An 18,435-nucleotide genomic window follows, 5' to 3' on the forward strand; every position below is an offset into this window, starting at 1 on the left:
ATTTGTAAAAGTTATCAAATATATAAAAATATCAACAATAAACCCTAAATTCATTTTATAAAATAAATATTATTTATCTATACTACCTTAAAAAATACCATATGTGAAACAACTACATTCCTTTTATTTTACAAAGACGAAAACAATAATTTCAAATTTAAGAAAAGAAAAAGTGAAATCGATTGGAACAAAATTAATATTTCACTTATTTTAGGGGAAGCAAGTTATATTTAAGTTTAAAATAAAATAATAAAACATTTTGTGCTTAATTATGACATTGTGTCATGTTTGTGTTGAACATCGAAACACTCTGTACAAAGCTTTCTCCGTTGTTTGCTTCCTCCAGAGCAGATCAAAAGGTAAGTCTCATGAACCGTGTTTGCGTTTTTCGTTCTCTTAATCTAAGTTTCAAAGTCCTTGTTAGTTTTGTTGTTGATGCATGAAATAGGGTGTTTACATGAAATTCCTTCAATTTCACTTCTTTTCTGTTCTGTTATTAATTGAGGATTTAGGTAGTTTTATTAAGCATTCTGTATGATATTAGTTGTTAGGACATTGCCCGGTTGTTATGTATTAGATTTAACAGTGTTAACACCCGGAAACAGAAGGAGGCAATGAAGATTAATATCCCACATTTCATTTGATTTTTTATTTTTTTTACTGGAATTGGCTTTTAAGATTTTTAGGGTTAATCGTAGGGAGATGAATTATTGACCCATGCTATATGGTATCCTCCAACTTTGTATTTCAGGAACTTTTTGCGTTGTCATTGTTGCCAATATGGCGTAAATCCAAAGCATTGGAAAAAGTTAATGGCCTTATGAAGACTGTAGGAGTGTGCTCCTGTGAAGTAACATTGTCTCTATAACAAAATTATAGTGGAAAGTAAGAATCCATCCTCTCTGTGAGTGTATACTTGTGAAGTGATATTGTCTCTATAACAAAGATATTTTCATTTCCTGTTTTTTCCTCTTTTTCGTTTTTTCATCTATGATCTAGTGAGTTTTGGTAATCCAGTCGCTGTCCCTTTTTTTTTTTGTTATTGACTTGTGTGTTTAGTTTAAAATTATGGTTTTTTACTATTAACTATAAATATGTCTTTACTTTTGTACTTTTATTTTATTTTTATCAGTTATATATGTCTAGTATAAGTTATTTAACTTGTGTTCATAATCTTTAAAGCAATGTTTATCTTGCTGTACGATATTGGGGTTAGCTGCTCCTCACTGCTGTTTGGAATTGATAACCATGAGTGCTGAGTATAGAAAAAAAATTGTTTTTTCTTTTGTCAGGATGATCGAATTCTCAAAAAGCAATGTCAAATATACTTATGTCCATGATCAGAAATATTCCTCCGAAGTTGTTGACATACACCATATAATTTTGAGGAGGAGTAATGCAAAATATTTTTTTATGTATACCACAACGCTTCTTGTATTAGCATGTGCCTTGTATTTGTATGTTTATAAGGTATGTCTTCCAAGTGTTTTGTTTTTCAATGACTCAAGGATTTTAAATATTGTGGTTTTCACCTTTACTTCATTACATTTCTTCTATCAACAGGAAAAAACAATTAGTCTCGTGTATTGTAGCTTTCTTTTTGACATATTTCTTGTGAAGTCATTACTTGGGAAGCCAATTAAGAAAGGTGAGGACCTTCCTAGCAGGGTTTTGTATTATGAAAGATTAACTGCTATTTTTATTTTAACATGGAATGGAAAATATATTCATTTACATGTTTTAATTTTTAAACTTTATTTTGTCATTTTCACAATGTTCGTAATTTTGCTTGCAGAATCTGTTGTGATTATGCCGGCTTTTGGAGTACAGCTTGAGACTCATTATGTGAGGTAATGCTTTTTGTTGATTGATTTTCAGTCAACATTCGAAATTGATTAAGATCCCCTGTAAAGCCTGATGTACATTCTGTTTTGTAAAGTACTGTGTGCTCTGTAATTGTTATCTTTCAAAGAAAAGGTTGGGATATTGAAAAGCTTGTGCCAGTTTAAGGATCTTTTGGTAGTTCATACTTGAGAAACAATTTATAATTTGATTGTTTCTTATCTGCCATGGGTATTTGAATTTTGAATCACATAATATCCATGATGAAATATCTTACTTGAAAGTCTTGGTTTTAGCTGACAGATTATATCCAACTTGTTTTCAACTCATTCAACTGGTATCTTGTGTCCTTTGTATTGGCCATTGTAACCCTAACATGATTTTAACATATTTGATACCATTAAATACTTATTTTGTCTTTGGATACTTTGCTGTAGTGGAAACGTCATCCGATTCTTCGTTCCCATTGACAAGATTCTGAAACCTGTTCTAATAGAATGTGTGACTCCAGTGACTTGTTATTGGACTCTTTCATTGATTATTCGTGGGGAATCAGAAATGATGTTAGTTTTTAAGGTGAGTTACTTTCCATATAACTAGTTTTCAGGTTCTCAATTTTTTTCAGTATTAAAGATGGAAGTTGAAAACTAAAATTATGAGAAGAATTATTAGCTTAAGAAAGCATTTAACCTCATCATGTTGATGACTTTTTTGAGGTCTTTTACCCACTAAAGAAGGATTTTTAAATCTGTTTTGCTAGAACTTACGCCCTCCAGTGAAAATATTGGTCCCTGTCTGGAAGGCCCTGTGTGCTGCAACTGGTAGTAAAGAAGAGACTTGTGCTCATGCAGTATGAATAATTGACTGCAATGGTTTTCATGTTATACCCCATCAGTTTAGGCTGTGTTTGAATGAGTGTTCTGTCTATTTTGAATTTTCTGCTGAAATTTTGGTAATGATTTACTGTACTTTCAAAATATATTGATTTTGATATTTTGAATAATCAAAATTAATATAATTTTGAAAACATGTAATAGAAGGATTACATACAAAAATCTACTGACTCTATTCTGTCGTATTGTAGGAGAGAAGATTAGGTTCAACCTTGATTAATCCTTTCAGTGTATTTTTTCTTTCAAAACCAATAAAGAAACAATAGTCTATACATCAAAAGCACTTGATAAAGAACTTAGAAATATTATATTTTAATGATATTTTAAGTTTGCCGAGTCTGTAAATTTTATCAGCCAATTTTTTCATGCATTTGATCATCATAGTTTATTTTAATATTTCACACATTCTACTCTATTGATTTCTAGTTGCTCATGTCGTTAATAAAAAAATTAAAAATAATAAACAAAATTGGAACAATTTCATTTTTCAGAAAGAAAAGTTTTAACTCATTTCAATTTTATAACCTTTTTTTGCTAGTTAGTACATTGTTGTATATTTAACTAATAAGTAATCCAGAAATACAGAATGATTATATCTTTATGCACATGATTGTATGTGTTTATACATTTTATTGTTGGTAAAATATGTAAAAATGAACAAATGTATTAGTAAAATGTGAAAAAAAAAATCTTAAATAGTAAAATTCATAAAATGATGATAATTAAATAGAAAACATGTAATTAAGTTTTTATAATTGAACATCAACAGATTGCACAAGGAACTAATTAAGTTAGTATCGATTGAATAAATATTTAGTTATTTTTATTCAGAATCAATCAGTCTGAAGTTGATTAACATCACACACAGATTTGAACTATTTTAATTTTTAAAATAGGTTTTTTATTGACAACTTTTTTCTAAAAGACCTATGTTTGAAAATCAAATCAATCAAAACATTAGTTCATGGTTCACTGGTTGGACCAATAGCTAAACCTTAGTTATGCCCGATACCAGTATAATAGTGTTAATAATTAAGTTACATATAAAATAATACGAAAAAAAAAAAGATCATAGTAATACTAAAAACAAAACTAATGTTTTATAAGTTTTTTTTTTTAGATTCAAAATGTTCTTTAGTTTAAGATTTAACCGTACCTAATAATATTCTTTATAATAAGTTTTCTTTTAAGTGACAAATAGTTTACATTTTTTATTTTTTGAATAAAATAAAAATACCTTGTATTAAAAATTTTCTATTATTTTAATTTTAAGGACATTTTGTTAATTAGTATGAAATATATTCTGTTAAGAAAATTCACCTGTAAGGTATATTTTATAGTTATTTTAAATACAATATGTTATACAACTAAACCAATTAGTTAAAAAATAATTCTTATTAATTATCTTAAAATTAAATATGTTTAAGTCTCTTTAAATTTAGATATAAAATTGAAATTCTTTTCTGATCCAAAACTTTAATAATGTTTTATCCTCAAATTAAAAAAAATGAATAAATAGTCTTTTAACTTAATTGTGTTATTTTTTTTGTCGAAAATATTATTGATAATATTTCAGAAAGTTCTAAAATTACTTAAAATAAATAAAAAATAAAAAAATTAATTTGATTATATGAATCATCAACAATAAATTAATAACCACCTTTCAACTTAAGTTATTAGTTTAAAGTTGACTTTAATTCTTTTCCCTTTTAACTCACTAGGATATATAAGTATATTTAAGTGTCGCATTAAATAGTTTATTCTATTTAACATGAGAAGTTTAGCCATCTATCATCAATTGTTAAAACTTACCAACAACAAGAAAGTTAACAAAAAAAAATAGTTCATTAAATGGAAAGTTAACAACAAAAAAAAATAGTTCATTAAATGGAAGATATGCGGTGTTTCTTTGATGGACTCGCATTGTGCGAACAAATTTAGGAGTACGAATTTCAGCCAACTAACGCGTTCCTTTGGTACGATTTGAACCGAAATCAGAAAGCGAATTTGAGGGTGGGATGGTTTAATCCATCCCTCCAAAAGTGTGGTGATACTCATAATTTGAGAGATTACGAAATTGCCTCTATCTTTTCTAGTTATTTTGTGATTTTTTACTTTGCCTGCTAGATTCCTGAGCTTGCATGCATCTTTCAGCTGAAGAGATTCCTAACAATATTCCTTCCATTTCAACTGTGCATTAATAATGAGAAAAGAGATTCCTAACAAGATTCCTTCGAACCACATCCTACGATTTAAAATGGGCATATCGTCGGAATGTGTCATTGTGAATGTTCTTTGCTCTCACCGTGGTGGTGCGTAAATCGTTCTAAGTTTAATGATGGTATTACTTATAAAACTTGGAAAACAACATGGGTGTGTATGAATTGATAACAGTGGTGAATGGTGAGTGCATCCATGGATGGGAAAGAAGATGAAGGAGGTGCTTGGGTGTGGTGGAGGAGGAAGAGGATGGAGGTGGTGGGCTGTGATGGCAGACTTAGATGAAGGAGGTGGTGGGCTATAGTTGCGGACTTAGATGAAGTCGCGTAGTGCATAGGATATGCGCACTGGTTAGCTAACCGGTGCGGTGCATGTGTGTGTATGGTACGGGTTACGTAATCGGTGCCTTTGCATAGAAGAGTTTGACATCGACACCGGTATCGTGTGTGTTGTTTTCTTTTAACTTTTTTTTATGACTTTTGTTTAAAATTTAATTGTATAATTTTTGTTTTAAAATTTCATATAATTTTAATATTCTTTTTAATTCGTATTAATTATTTATAATTATTTTTATAACATCAAATTACAAAATCATTATATTTTTCAATCAAGGGTATTTTGGTAACTTTCTAATTCTATCTATTTTTACAATTTATTTTATCTATCAAATCTTTCATTAACTTTCATAAAACTTATCTCTAAATCCACTTACTTTACTCTCTAAATCCACTCAAAAAACAGATAAATTCATCCACCCAACTCAACACAAATCCATCTTTACACTCTCTCACACTCCCAAAGGAACACATCCTTCAAGTTAAGTATAGTTAAAATGCTGATAAAGTAAAGCAGAAAATCAGACTTAAAAAGAGAGAAAAAAGAGAGTCAAAAACCAATATTATGTATACCAAATATATATATATATATATATATATATATATATATATATATATATATATATATATATATATATATATATATATATATATAGTAGAATTTCAATAATTTATATTTTCATTAACTGTGTCTTTACTTTGTTCATACTTTAAAAGTGATAAATAAGCTGAGTTAATGAGACCGAAAATGAATAGAAAGAAAAACTTTCATGCTGTCGTTCTGCAAAGGTTATCCATAAGCTCACATGTGTGTCTGTGCTTGCATACAGAAGATCTGTCAGAAGGACAAACAAAGTGGCATGTTAAACATTTTCTATGTCTGAACATCAGATAAAAATGGTTTAGAATTGATTTTTCAACGCCTAATAAAAAATTTACGTTGAATGAATAACAACTAATTATTATTCTGTATTAGAGAATTGATTCAAACGCTGAACCAATCATACGAATGTAACACGTTTCGACATACCACACAAATTTATCAAGTTTTTAGTAATAATGTCAAAGAGCTGTTACCATGCTGCATCAAAACTGAATCACATTTGACTTTCATTCATGATACATGGCAGAGACAAATGCCTTTCACATAATTCATTTTTGGTATTTGACTCTCGTAAGAATAACAACTTCTAACATATTTCTCAAGTTAAAAAAGATGTATCATAACTACAACCATCAATCAATTTTCTACTTAGCAAAAAATAAACCTAGAAACTCATGCCACTCATGTACAGTATGTATTACCGCAACTCAATGCCCCCTGTATAACAAGCACTCACCAACTACTACATATATATATATACACATCAATATCAATTAAGTGGGTTATCTTCCAATTTCAGTAATCATGTATAAACCTTGCTCCATGTGCAAGATTCTTTATTGTCACAATGATAATGTAAATGCTACTTCTCACTTCATCTTAGAACATATATCCTTTGTGAGTTCTTCAACCAGATCATCAGTTATTAGACATTCTATATCTCTTTCCAAAATATTGATCTCATCGTTTATTAGTTCAGACCAGGGGATGGATCCTAGGTGTTGAGCCACCAAAGTATCAAGTGAATAAGTAGATATGTCAGATGGAGGATATATAGAAACACGGATAATGTCCCACACTAAGTTCAATAGTTCCTTTCCAGAAGGTAGCAACATGGAAGAGTTACTTAATTTTCTTCTGAATCTGGACAGTGTCAATGGAGGTCCGAGAACAACTGAAAGTGCCTCATTTAACAGATCAAGCAAAACTTTGTGGTCTGGTTTATTCTCATTCTGATCCTTGATGCAGCTGTCATCATTTTCCTTGACCCATTTCCTACGAGATTCTTCCACTTCTTCATAAACTGAGTTGCCAATAGGCTTTGCAAATGTGTCCCCTCTTAACAAAGACTTATCCCATGAACCAAAGTACAGTCCAGATGCAATAAGTAGATCTCTTATGTATGATTCCGCTGGATCCTCTAGTTGATCCAAGTCAGACTCAGAGGCCTCCTGTTTCATTGTGAAGTCCTCAGGACCATCAGATTCAAGTTGATTCAGTTGCCTCCTTAGTTCTGTCACATCATCAACAAGCAAAGAGATCTATTAGCAAGAACTTGATATCTAAACAAAGGGAGTTATATGGCCCTTGAAGCAACTTATCCTAGGATGGAAAGTTGAGGTGATCATGTAAACTAAAACTCTGATCTTGCAAGCTAGTTCACTTGTCATTTGAAAAAGAATAAAGGTTGTTGTTGATATAACTTCATATTGCACATGCAGTAAAACCATAATAAACTACCTTGTCATGAATCAAGTCTATGATGTCATTTCTCATGCATGAAAGTTAGAATTATATCATACCATTCAAACCAGAGCTGATATCCCTGAAAACCTGTGGCACAGCAGTATCATCTCTTGAAGACACATCAGGAGTTGATATTGGACTTAAATATTCAGTCCGCCTCCAAAAATCTTCATGGATGCTGCTGCATACAGATGCAGGACTAGGAGGTACCTCAGTGGAGTTCTCCTAAAGACCACGTAACAGAAAATCTGTGATTAGATAACTATATATGAAATATAGTAAGAGAAAAACAAAGTTCATCACTGAGAATGGTAAAAAAATAATATAAGGCAAACTTACATGCCGCTCACCACAGTTCATGAGAACTGTTGGTCCACTTGTGACATCTCTCACCATGGGACCATACTCATTGGCGCGTGATTCCACCGTTGATTGAACCCTTCTACCAAAAAGCCTCCCTCTTAAAGCAAGATTGTATCTAAAATTGGAGACTCGTTCCTTAATATTAAATCTGTCCTTTTTCCGTTTCTTGACATCAACGGACATAGTTTCAACAGCTTCAAGCTTCCTCCGAATCTGAGCACCAGTTAAAATGTGGCGGTCCTCCAGAAGAAGCTTCCCAAATGATGTTCCTGATCGTGATACAGGAGCAGACAAGGATCTTACAAGATTCCTTGGAGACAACTCCTTGTGCAGAAATATATTTTCATCCAGTTCATGTCTGAAAGAACCTGTCTGTATTTCTGTGTCCTCTTTGGAAATTTCCCAGTTACTTGCATACTTCATAATATCCGCTCCTTGCTTTAGTCCATCTTTATACCTGTCTAATGCAAGTGACCTTGATTTTCCCTCGGGAAATTCAGCTCGTGCTTCACTTCTCACAACATTTCTTAGCCTATCTGACAAGAACTTCCGGGTATCTCTGCTGATAATTTCCGGGGAAGTTGCTCCATTGAATTGCATTTCACTTCTGAACGACCCTGTTGACTCAGAGTGGAGTAAATTTGTGTCAGCATCTCTAGTAGCATTTTCTCTGACTTGCTTTACTATATGTCGGGCTATTAGCTTAGGATTAGATGGTTTTTCATTGTAAGGTGTTTCAATTCCACTCCCTCGAACCACAGAAATCTTTTTGACAATTTTCCCTTGCAGTTCACATTTCAAACGCTCTTTCACCTCTTCAAGAAAATCTTCTATACTATTTCTCCCTTGTATAGTTCCTGTTGAAATGGTCCAATTCTCTTCATGGTTGCTAATGCTCTCAGGACCAGGCTTCAAGATAACTATCCTGGTGGGAGAAGCAGACGTGTCTAATCTGTTGCAAGATTTCATCAATAAGGACTCCTCAAAGTCTCTACTCAGTGTTCTGCTCCTAGGAGGAAAGGTTTTCCTTTGAGTAGCTGGGACTAACTCCATCATGTCACCACGGTATTCTGAACCATAAATTTCAGGTGGTGGTGTTTTGAATGAATGGCTATCAAGATCTGCAAGTTTCCCTGCTCCTGCTCTATGTAAAACTAAATCACTATGAATCACCTTTTCCTTGTTCGAGTTTTCTTGAACAAGCCATCGTCTAGGAACACTACCAATTTCAGCAACCTTCGAACACTCTTGAAACCTTGCTGCTTGATACGCTTCAAACTCTTTCTTGAATTTCTGTAGTTCCTCTTCCTGAGGATGATCCCGCCGCCTTGGTTCTCCAAAACTCTTGTTCCATCCATCATCGTTGTCATCAACATCCATGTCTTCGTATAATGACTCAAAATCCATCTGGGTCGAAGAATTAAAGTTGGAAGAACCCCAACTAACTGAACCCCTTCGACTCACTCCTTTCTCTGAAGACTTCTTCCCCACGTTTTCACTCATTCTTTTATCTGACGGGACAACATATTTAGTGTCTAATGGCATCGTATCTATCCCCATCAACCTTGCAACAAGGCTTGGCGCATTTTGCCTGGTGCTTGATTGTTTGGATAGCTCCTCGTTGATCAGTTTTTTCATTGAACCCACGTTTGAATAACGATTATTCTCAGACCTGCCCTCTTCTTCCACTTGATACTTGCACTGGAAATTCAAATCAGATACTAAGTGAGGGAAGGATGAGAAAAGACAGAGAGATATAGATGAAGTTAACTTGGCTGCTCTTGTAGATGGGAGTGGAAAATGCAACTTCATGAGTTTACCAAAAAGTACAATGAAGAGTGGTATAACAAAATCAGAACTATGCTCCACATTATTCAATCAGTCAATTAAATGAAGGGAAAATCAATCAAATTCATGAAACCATCATTTGAGGGGTCATTCTCAAAATTCAAATCGGAAAGGTCATTGTTAACAAGAACACAGAGTAGAGGTAGGAAATATACTGATAATTCCCCTTGTGTGCAGTAATTCTGAGGTGTTTGTACTTGCAGATCTAGACTATTTCGAGGAGCTTCCAGGCCTACATGACGCAACATAATAACACAATGAGCCACCAAATTCTAAATAAGACAACTTTCAGGAATTCATGAATATTGATAAAAAATGGGGGAACCCTGAAATTCTGCAAGATATCTCCAAATAACAAAGTAATCAGCATTTACAATTACATTTCATCTCAAAACCAATTTGCATTAATTGGAATTATCTAACGAATATATAACCTGCACATTAGAAATTGAGAAAGGCTATATGTGACTTTCCAACTGTTTCCTCATATCAATAACATTTCTAATATTATAAAATACAAATTTGACTGGAGAATTATCTATTGGCAGTCTTCCACTTGCAGGAATGAATAGTAAGAAATTAGTGCACAATCGATCTTTCTTATAATGTGTCTTAGCATGAGTGAAGGTTTTCATACCACCATGATGTCTCTTCCGAGCAAGAACTTTCTTGGCCATCCTCCCCTGATTGAATTCAAAAAAGTGTAATAAGCCTCCCATACAAATAGAGTCTACTAAAAGACTTCCATGTCCTCAATTTCATCTTCCATATCTTACTTCGTCAAACCCTTCGTATTTTGCACCCTACAATGCCATATCTTCATCAGGTACCAGTTTAAGGAAATTCAGCAAATATAGCACAACCATCGAAGATCATAGCATCTAAAAACAAGTATAAGATTTCATTTAAAGCCAAAAAAGAAAAAAGAAATACGAAATATAAACCAATCTATGTATAGAAAAGAAAAGGCAGATTTGTAGTAATGAGGACTCAGAATTGTGATAACTAGTGAACAATCCTGGTTCATATCAGAACATGTAAGCCTTCATGCCAATTCAGATACTATGAGCACATATATTCAACGACTGAACTTCTGCCTTTAGAATGAAGGACCATTAGATATTAATAATTGTACCCTATGTAAAGAAAGATTAACATGAAAAGTGAAAATCAATCAATAAAAGAAATTTAATCTGGATAAAACAATGAATTGTTTGAAGATTCGAGTGAAAAGGACAAGTCGGAAAAATGTGAAAACTGCTTTCATGCTGATCCAAAAGACAGATAAGCATTCGAGTCGTGCAAGCATCCCCAATGACTCAAAACAGTTTTATCTTCACAATTCACTCATAAAAATTCAATCAGAGAAACTCAATTGCAGGTTCTGAGAAAATGCATGAACCCGACAAGTCCCACGAGGCCACAACTTTGGTCAATAAACATTGCTGTGCTAAATAAATGATTCACTGACTCAAATTCCCACAGCTTTTCGAAGCAACACAAACACATGAATGCACAGATGAGAAAACCACAGAACAAATCAATATACCAGTGAGTGGTTTGAAAACTGAGGACTAAGAACGTGTGAAGAGGCAAAGCATAAAGTCTGAATCAATGAAAAGGAGAAGATGGGTGTGATTGAAAAGCAGGAAAGTTTCAAACTTGGTGAAAAAAAAAAATGAAATGGGTAAGAAGGAAAAGGTAGAGAAAATGGAAATGGACGAATGGTGTGTAGTGAAGAAGACAGGTGGAGATTAAAAGTTTTATGAATAATAAGAAGAATGATGATGACAGAGAGAAAAGGCTACGAGGTTCATTGCCGGAAATAAATAAGTGAGAAAAAAGAAGAAAAAACTGAGTTTCTCTCTCTGCAGTTTCTCCTTACTGTTACCTAATGATTTCATTTTCATGTACAAATTCTTTTATTTTTATTTGTTCTTCATAGGAATCATGCTGCTACTACACATAGCCCCATGGGTTTGTCTTTTTTATTTTATTTTTTGTTGGCTGAGATAAAGATACCTCCTTTTAAATGTCAGACATACCCCATTAACACATCTAAAGGGAGACATATAATACCATGATTGTTTTCAATTTTAAAGCACCAATTATAAAATTTTAATATGACTAACTAGATTGAGTACTTAAATAATTAGCATAAGAAAATAATAATAGTGAATTTTAAGTAAATTGAATGAAGAGAAAGGAGACAAGGATGCACAATGTTTTTCAACTTTTTACTATTATCTTCGTGGAAATTCAGGTGTGGGTGGGAAGAAATAATTGTCAAAGTTTCTCCATTAATAAGATTTGACATGTTGTTCTCGTGTCGGAAGAAAATTTTACTACATATGCATGATTGAGAAATTCTGCCCATAAAATTTTGGATATTGATTTTTTTTTTTAAATAAAGAGTGAAAATGTTGTTGAAAAAAATAATGATAGAGTGTAAAGTAAGAGAATCTGCATGTGTGAGCTGTTGTGTGCGTGTTGGTGTGCATTGCATTGCGTGCAGTCACTAATCCCACCAATTATTATTTTGTACCATCCAACTTCTGTTTAATTGTACTATCAATTTATGCCGTCACAACAAAATTATATTATCGATTCTCAACCACTAATGCACTTTCTTTTTTACTTAGATAGACAACTTATAAAATTACTTTCAAGAATTATTTCTTTATAAATAGTTTATATCATATCCACAAATAAACACATTATTCAAGTTCAAAATTATTGTGAAATCACATCATTTTCTTTTTTAGTTAAACTTTAAACGTAATTTAAATATAAAATTATCATAAATTTTTTCTTAAATTTAAAAGATATTTAAGCAAAAACATTCAAATGAAAAGTTATATTTATAGGTCTAAAATCACAAAGTATATGTCCTTATTATAAGGAATAATGGGTTTAGGGAAATAAGATAAAACAAAATCAATATTTATTTCTTGAGTAGGCCCCGAACCCAATTCTAAACCCCAAATATATTAGATTTTTTATCCAAATACCAACACTTATTATACCGATAAATAAATAAATAAATATATATATATATATATATATATATATATATATATATATATATATATATATATTTTGTTAAAATTTAAAACTAAGCCATTAATTAAGATTTACCTACTTATGCATTTTAAATTAATTTTATCTATAGTGTATGAAATCTTCACCACAAATTATTTTTTGCATGTAAATTTTCCAACTTAAACATTATTTGATATCTTGTATAATTATCTTAAATACTTAAAATAGGACATAAAATACTATATTTAAGTTGTAAATGAAATACGAGTGACTCTAAATTTTCATTTTTAATCATAATTTATTAGTTGAATTCCTTTACCAAAGCAAAATTAATTAATTAATTTCAGAATTAACTTGCAAATTCATATGAGTTTAAGAGTTTACTGTGAAGCTCTAAATTAACTTATTTTCAAAACAATATTATACTATATTTTTATAAATTTTGTTCAAACTCTAGCAAACTAATGGGTGAAATATCGAAGTTTTGAGATTATTTCAAACAATGCTAATTATTTTGTTTAATTTTTGCTAAACACTTCATCTAAAGAGTTTTGTTAGTAAGATTTTTGTTTCTTCACTTTTTTCTTTCATATTAATCATTTTTTTACGTGTTATTTTTGTTCTTGGTGTAATGATATCTGCGATCATTTGTTCCATTGTGTTTATTGATAGTTCTTGTAATTTCATTATAAGTTTATCTTCTATGGGTATGTCATTTTATTTCAGCAATATATTTATTTATTTATCTTTGATTCTCTTCTATCTAAATTTTTCGTTTTAATTTTTTTTATCGCAAATTAAACTTGATTATGATTTTTTACTTTAAAAATTTATTAATTACAATATATATATATATATATATATATATATATATATATATATATATTGTTGTATTTACATGTTCAATTACTCTCTTTACAAAATATAATAGATATACATTTACTGCAATATGACATCATTAAAAATTGGACATAAAAGTTTAAAGTAACTTATTATACTTTGTCATTATTTCTTTGGACAAACTTTAGGGATAAATTTTTTATTCAATTTTAGAAAAATGTACCTTAAAGAGGGTATAAGATATTTTTTTTTCTTGGAATCTCCATCTTCCATGTGCAAATGTGACCCTTTTTGCAGGTTCCATTTGGTTGGGGAATTTGTACCACAACTCTTTCTACTTTTTTTCTTTTTACCTTTTCTTTTACCATTGAATCTTTAGATGCTAAAGTAGATATTATCATTATTACTTTTATTCTTATCGATATTACTTCTTTTCAAAAAGTTTTTTCATCATTTTTAATCATACTTCAATCTTATTATTCACCACTGTTGCTTTAGATAATGCAAAATTTCGTTGATCTTACATAACAAATAATAATTTGCTACTGACATATCTGAAAACAATGTTCCCTTATTAAATTTATTGTTACTTTTGATCATTTTTCATTTGATTTTATATTATCTTTGCATATATCTTGGGTCTGTTGATGAGTCACTCCACTAAACTATGTCCGTATATATTACTTAATTTTTAATTTTATTATTTCAAATATATTTTATCTTTTAACTACGTAATTTTTCAATGAAAACAAAATTATTTAATGAACTTAACAACAGCTTTTCGAAATCACCCTTATAGGTGTCACAGATGTTAGTTTACTATTTTAGGTCACATTATATGATATTACTGTCAAAATTTTATATTTATTTTTGGCTTCAATGATAATTTAATTTTTGCATTTAGGTTTATTGTTCATTTTCGTCTCTATATCTTTTATTTACTGAATTGAGCCTTTGTTAAATAAAGTCAAAGTCTCTTCATTTAAATTAATATTAATTAACTCTTTAGAAAAGAAAACAAACCTAAATGCTAGTAAAAATCCGAGAACTGAAAACCAACATGTTAGGAATACTTTATAGTTTTATGATTTTGATAACTATATGTAAGAGATAATAATATTTAATTAAAATATATTAACTGTTCCAATGAATTTATAATTTGAATTTCGTTTTGAATCAATATCTATAATGAGGAGGTTTCATTTTTAATTTGTACGGTGCGTATTTCAACATAAAAGGTAAACAAAATAATTTATTTCTGCACACTTTGAAACATATGATTCATATATACATAAATATTTAAATGATATTATTTAACTTGGTATGAATTAACTAATAATAAAAAAGACAACTTTATTTGGTTTTGAACGTGCCAAGAGAAAGTAGGAACCTAAAAAGTTGGCTACCACTCCATGTTTTCCCACGTCATGAGGAAGGACAATAAGTAAAGTAAATCCTTTTTTTTTATTTCACGGACTATAAACTATTAGAATTTACCTAGGTTAAGTTATCGTTTTTTCTTAGGAAAAAAAAAACCGTGTGAATGAAATTTAAAATAAAAAAAATGTAAATAATGCAATAAAATCTGTAGTCAAAATGGTTATGTCAGCTGAATACGAGTGGTGAAGAAATGAAGAGATGGTGTTTCAATCATTCCTTCTGTTACTTCATAACAAACGGCGCAACACATGATAAGCAATTAAACATTTGGTTTCAATACTCTTTATTCAGACTTTTCACATGCAAGACCTACACGTTAAAAAGAAAGAATAATCAGGTTAAGAGTGGGAGAATGATATATCGATATCTTTTATGAAAAATATTCTATACTTTCGGCCTTTATTGATCTATACTAAATCACATCAGAGAGTAAAGAATAAGAGTTGTTGAGAATTTAAATGTGAGTCTAGGTCTTGTATTGAGTAAAAATAAGAAAATTGAGCATCATATAAGGATCAAAAACCCATAAACTCGTCACCTTAAGGTTTTGGGTTAAGAGTGGTGTCAATCCTTTATATGTGAGTTGAATGAACTCATGCTCATTGGTGTTGTATATCCTGACACAAAGTCCATCTTATCTAATTTTCGGACATTAAAATACGTCTTGATGTTATATCTATTCAGAAATGTTTGGTGTTTACGGAGTGAGTGTTGGTGGAAATGTATGGTTATAGAAGGCAAGAATGGAAGAGAGGAAGAAGATGGTTTGGGTGTTTGGTTGTATGTTAAAGAAAGGGTTAGGAAGATGAAAAAGGCGAAACGAAAAAGAGAGCCAAAATTGTTACAACTCAGAGGATAATGGTGGGAATAGGAGCTTTCTTTTTCTGATAACTAATCATGTTCAAAAGCTGCCTCATGTGAGTTACAACCTAAACAAATTAAAAGTATGAGTGAATCATTAGTTAGGGACCATTTCAATTTATTCTATCCACCTAACTTTACCCACTCTCACGTGCTTCCATAACACCTTTTTCCTCTTACATGGGCCATACGCCTCTTTTCGCTACCTCCCCTGGCCCGTTTGTAGGTCCATCAATATTCCTCAATTATTATCTTCCCTTCCTTTCATTCTTATATTGGGCTTTTCGCCTCTTTCACCCTTTCTGTGGGCTGCTTTTTGTTCACCAGGCCCATTCTCAAACATATATGAGGTGCAGGGAGGAACAAGCCTACTTTAGTTATGGGACTAAATATATTTTCTCTCTCTTTTATTTAAGACACACTAAATGATCTCCTATCTCCAAGTTTTTTCTCTTAGGGATGTCGAATTCTCGTTCCTTTGTTTTGTTTTACGGATGTTGACATCTGATATTTTTTTTGTCTGTTATGGATGTCCACTAGTTTTTTCTTCTACCGATGATGTTTTACTTTGAAGTTGATATGCATTATGTTTGCGATAATGTTCAACAAAACTCATACAAATAATTCATATCTCTACAAATTTTAAAGTTTCATATCTCTTAATTGAACTGTCTCAAACATTTCCTTTCAAAAAATTAAACTAAACTTATGGATTTTGTTAATCCAACCATAAGTTTAAGAGAGATGTTACATAGTGTGTTCCATGTGTTAGAAGTGGAGTTTAAGTCTAACTCAATTCTAAAAACTGACTTATAAGATGAGGTTTGCACTTCACTTATATACTATAAAATCACTTTATCTTTAATTGATATGAAACTTCCAATAACGTGTGTGCTTGTGTTCTTCTCACGTAGTATTTTCATTCTAATTATAGGTCAACATCAATTCATAGTCTACTTAGACTTTGATATTGAAAAGTTTGAACACCTGCGAACACATGAGATATTTAAATTTCATCTTATAATTATTTAGCAAAATTAGGTAGGTAACAAACAAATATAAAACAAAACAAATATTGTTATCCAAAGTATAATCCAATTACACACTATAATATACAATAACATATAACCAATAAAAAACTAATTTATGTTATTTCAAATATTATCTCTAAAAATAAATATTGTCATTAAAGCCCAAAAATTTCAAGAATAATCTCATACACTTCCTGTTTGATGTTTTCTTAACATTTATTGAGTTTTGACTGATAGATATAATAAAAGAGTCAATACATAATTAAAAAGATTTGAATTCAATTAATGAGTGTTAATTCATATAATAAATATAATGACATCTCCAAGTTAAAATTCAAGATTATGAATTTTTGAGATTTTTTTTTATATTATTCATTTTTACTCGACTCTTAATTTCATGCTTTAAATTTTCACAATATTAATATACATAATTTTATATCCGGAATTAATATTTGACCTATGATGTTTTCTTAACATTTATTGAGCTTTTAAAATGATGCACGAATACGATACGTTACGACACATATCCAATACGTCGATACATTTATTTTGGAAATAATAGGATACCATACGTGATACATACGCGATATATGAATATTGAAAAGTGTATAATAATTCTTAAAAATATAATAAATATATGATTGTTATTGTGTGAATTCAAATTAAAACAACGTGTACTAAATTTGTCAACATAAAAAAATAAAAATTACTGTCATTGTAAAAATACCACTATAAGAAAACTTTCAAACAATGACCAATTTTAGTAACAATAAATATGTTAGAGACCAATTTTGTAATGAGAGACCAATTATTTTAGTAGTCAAAATATTGGTAGCTAATGTTAGTGACCAATTTAAAAACCAATTCATAATAAAAATTATTTTAATTATCAATTTAGACACCAATTATAAATTTTTTTGAACTATTTTAGTTGCAAATAATTTTTAGTTTTTAAATTGGTACTTAAATTGGTCATTATATAATGACTTATATTTTTTGTCACTAAAATTTGTCATTATTCAAAGATTTTACTGTATTGTAATATGACTTTATAGATTAGATACTTCATTGATACATATCAATAAAGTATCATAAAATATCGAACGCAAACACATGACGGACACTAATACGTAACCTAAATTGAAATATAGGTGCATCATATATTTTTACTAATAGATATAATAAAAAATAGTCAATACATAATTAAAAAGATTTGAAATTAATGAGTGTTAATTCATTTAATAAATATAATGACATCTCCAAGTTAAAATTCAAGATTATGAACTTTTGAGTTTTTTTTTATATTATTCATTTTTACTCGACTCTTAATTTCATGTTTTAAATTTTCACAATATTAATATACATAATTC

The 18,435-nt window shown here is 30.3% G+C and overlaps 2 protein-coding genes across 3 annotated transcripts; one reads left to right on the top strand and one right to left on the bottom strand.

Moving 5' to 3' along the window:
- The first annotated feature begins 234 nt into the window (after positions 1–234).
- On the top strand, positions 235–2,917 carry LOC114173150 (phosphatidylinositolglycan-like protein). 2 transcript variants are annotated; one of them, XM_028057394.2, is made up of 7 exons: positions 235–359; positions 752–885; positions 1,293–1,470; positions 1,564–1,648; positions 1,796–1,850; positions 2,280–2,418; positions 2,603–2,917. In XM_028057394.2, exons 3-7 carry the CDS (start codon positions 1,294–1,296, stop codon positions 2,696–2,698), a joined length of 552 nt encoding a protein of 183 aa, XP_027913195.1. In that variant the 5' UTR covers positions 235–359; positions 752–885; position 1,293; the 3' UTR covers positions 2,699–2,917. The 2 variants fall into 2 exon arrangements, with proteins under 2 accessions (XP_027913195.1, XP_027913197.1); XM_028057396.2 differs by lacking the exon at positions 752–885 and having other exon boundaries at positions 286–359.
- Positions 2,918–6,372: 3,455 nt separating this feature from the next.
- TRM26 (RB1-inducible coiled-coil protein) lies at positions 6,373–11,718 on the bottom strand. The gene is made up of 6 exons (XM_028057900.2): positions 11,401–11,718; positions 10,489–10,654; positions 10,007–10,083; positions 7,980–9,704; positions 7,697–7,865; positions 6,373–7,407 (listed from the first exon to the last, which is right to left on the bottom strand). The coding sequence occupies exons 2-6, from the start codon at positions 10,568–10,570 to the stop codon at positions 6,764–6,766; spliced, it is 2,697 nt and encodes an 898-aa protein (XP_027913701.2). The 5' UTR covers positions 10,571–10,654; positions 11,401–11,718; the 3' UTR covers positions 6,373–6,763.
- Positions 11,719–18,435: the final 6,717 nt, after the last annotated feature.

The sequence above is a fragment of the Vigna unguiculata genome, chromosome 2 (assembly GCF_037176805.1).
Source record: "Vigna unguiculata cultivar grain cowpea cultivar isolate G323 ecotype 2 chromosome 2, ASM3717680v1, whole genome shotgun sequence".
NCBI classification, from domain to species: Eukaryota; Viridiplantae; Streptophyta; class Magnoliopsida; order Fabales; family Fabaceae; genus Vigna; species Vigna unguiculata.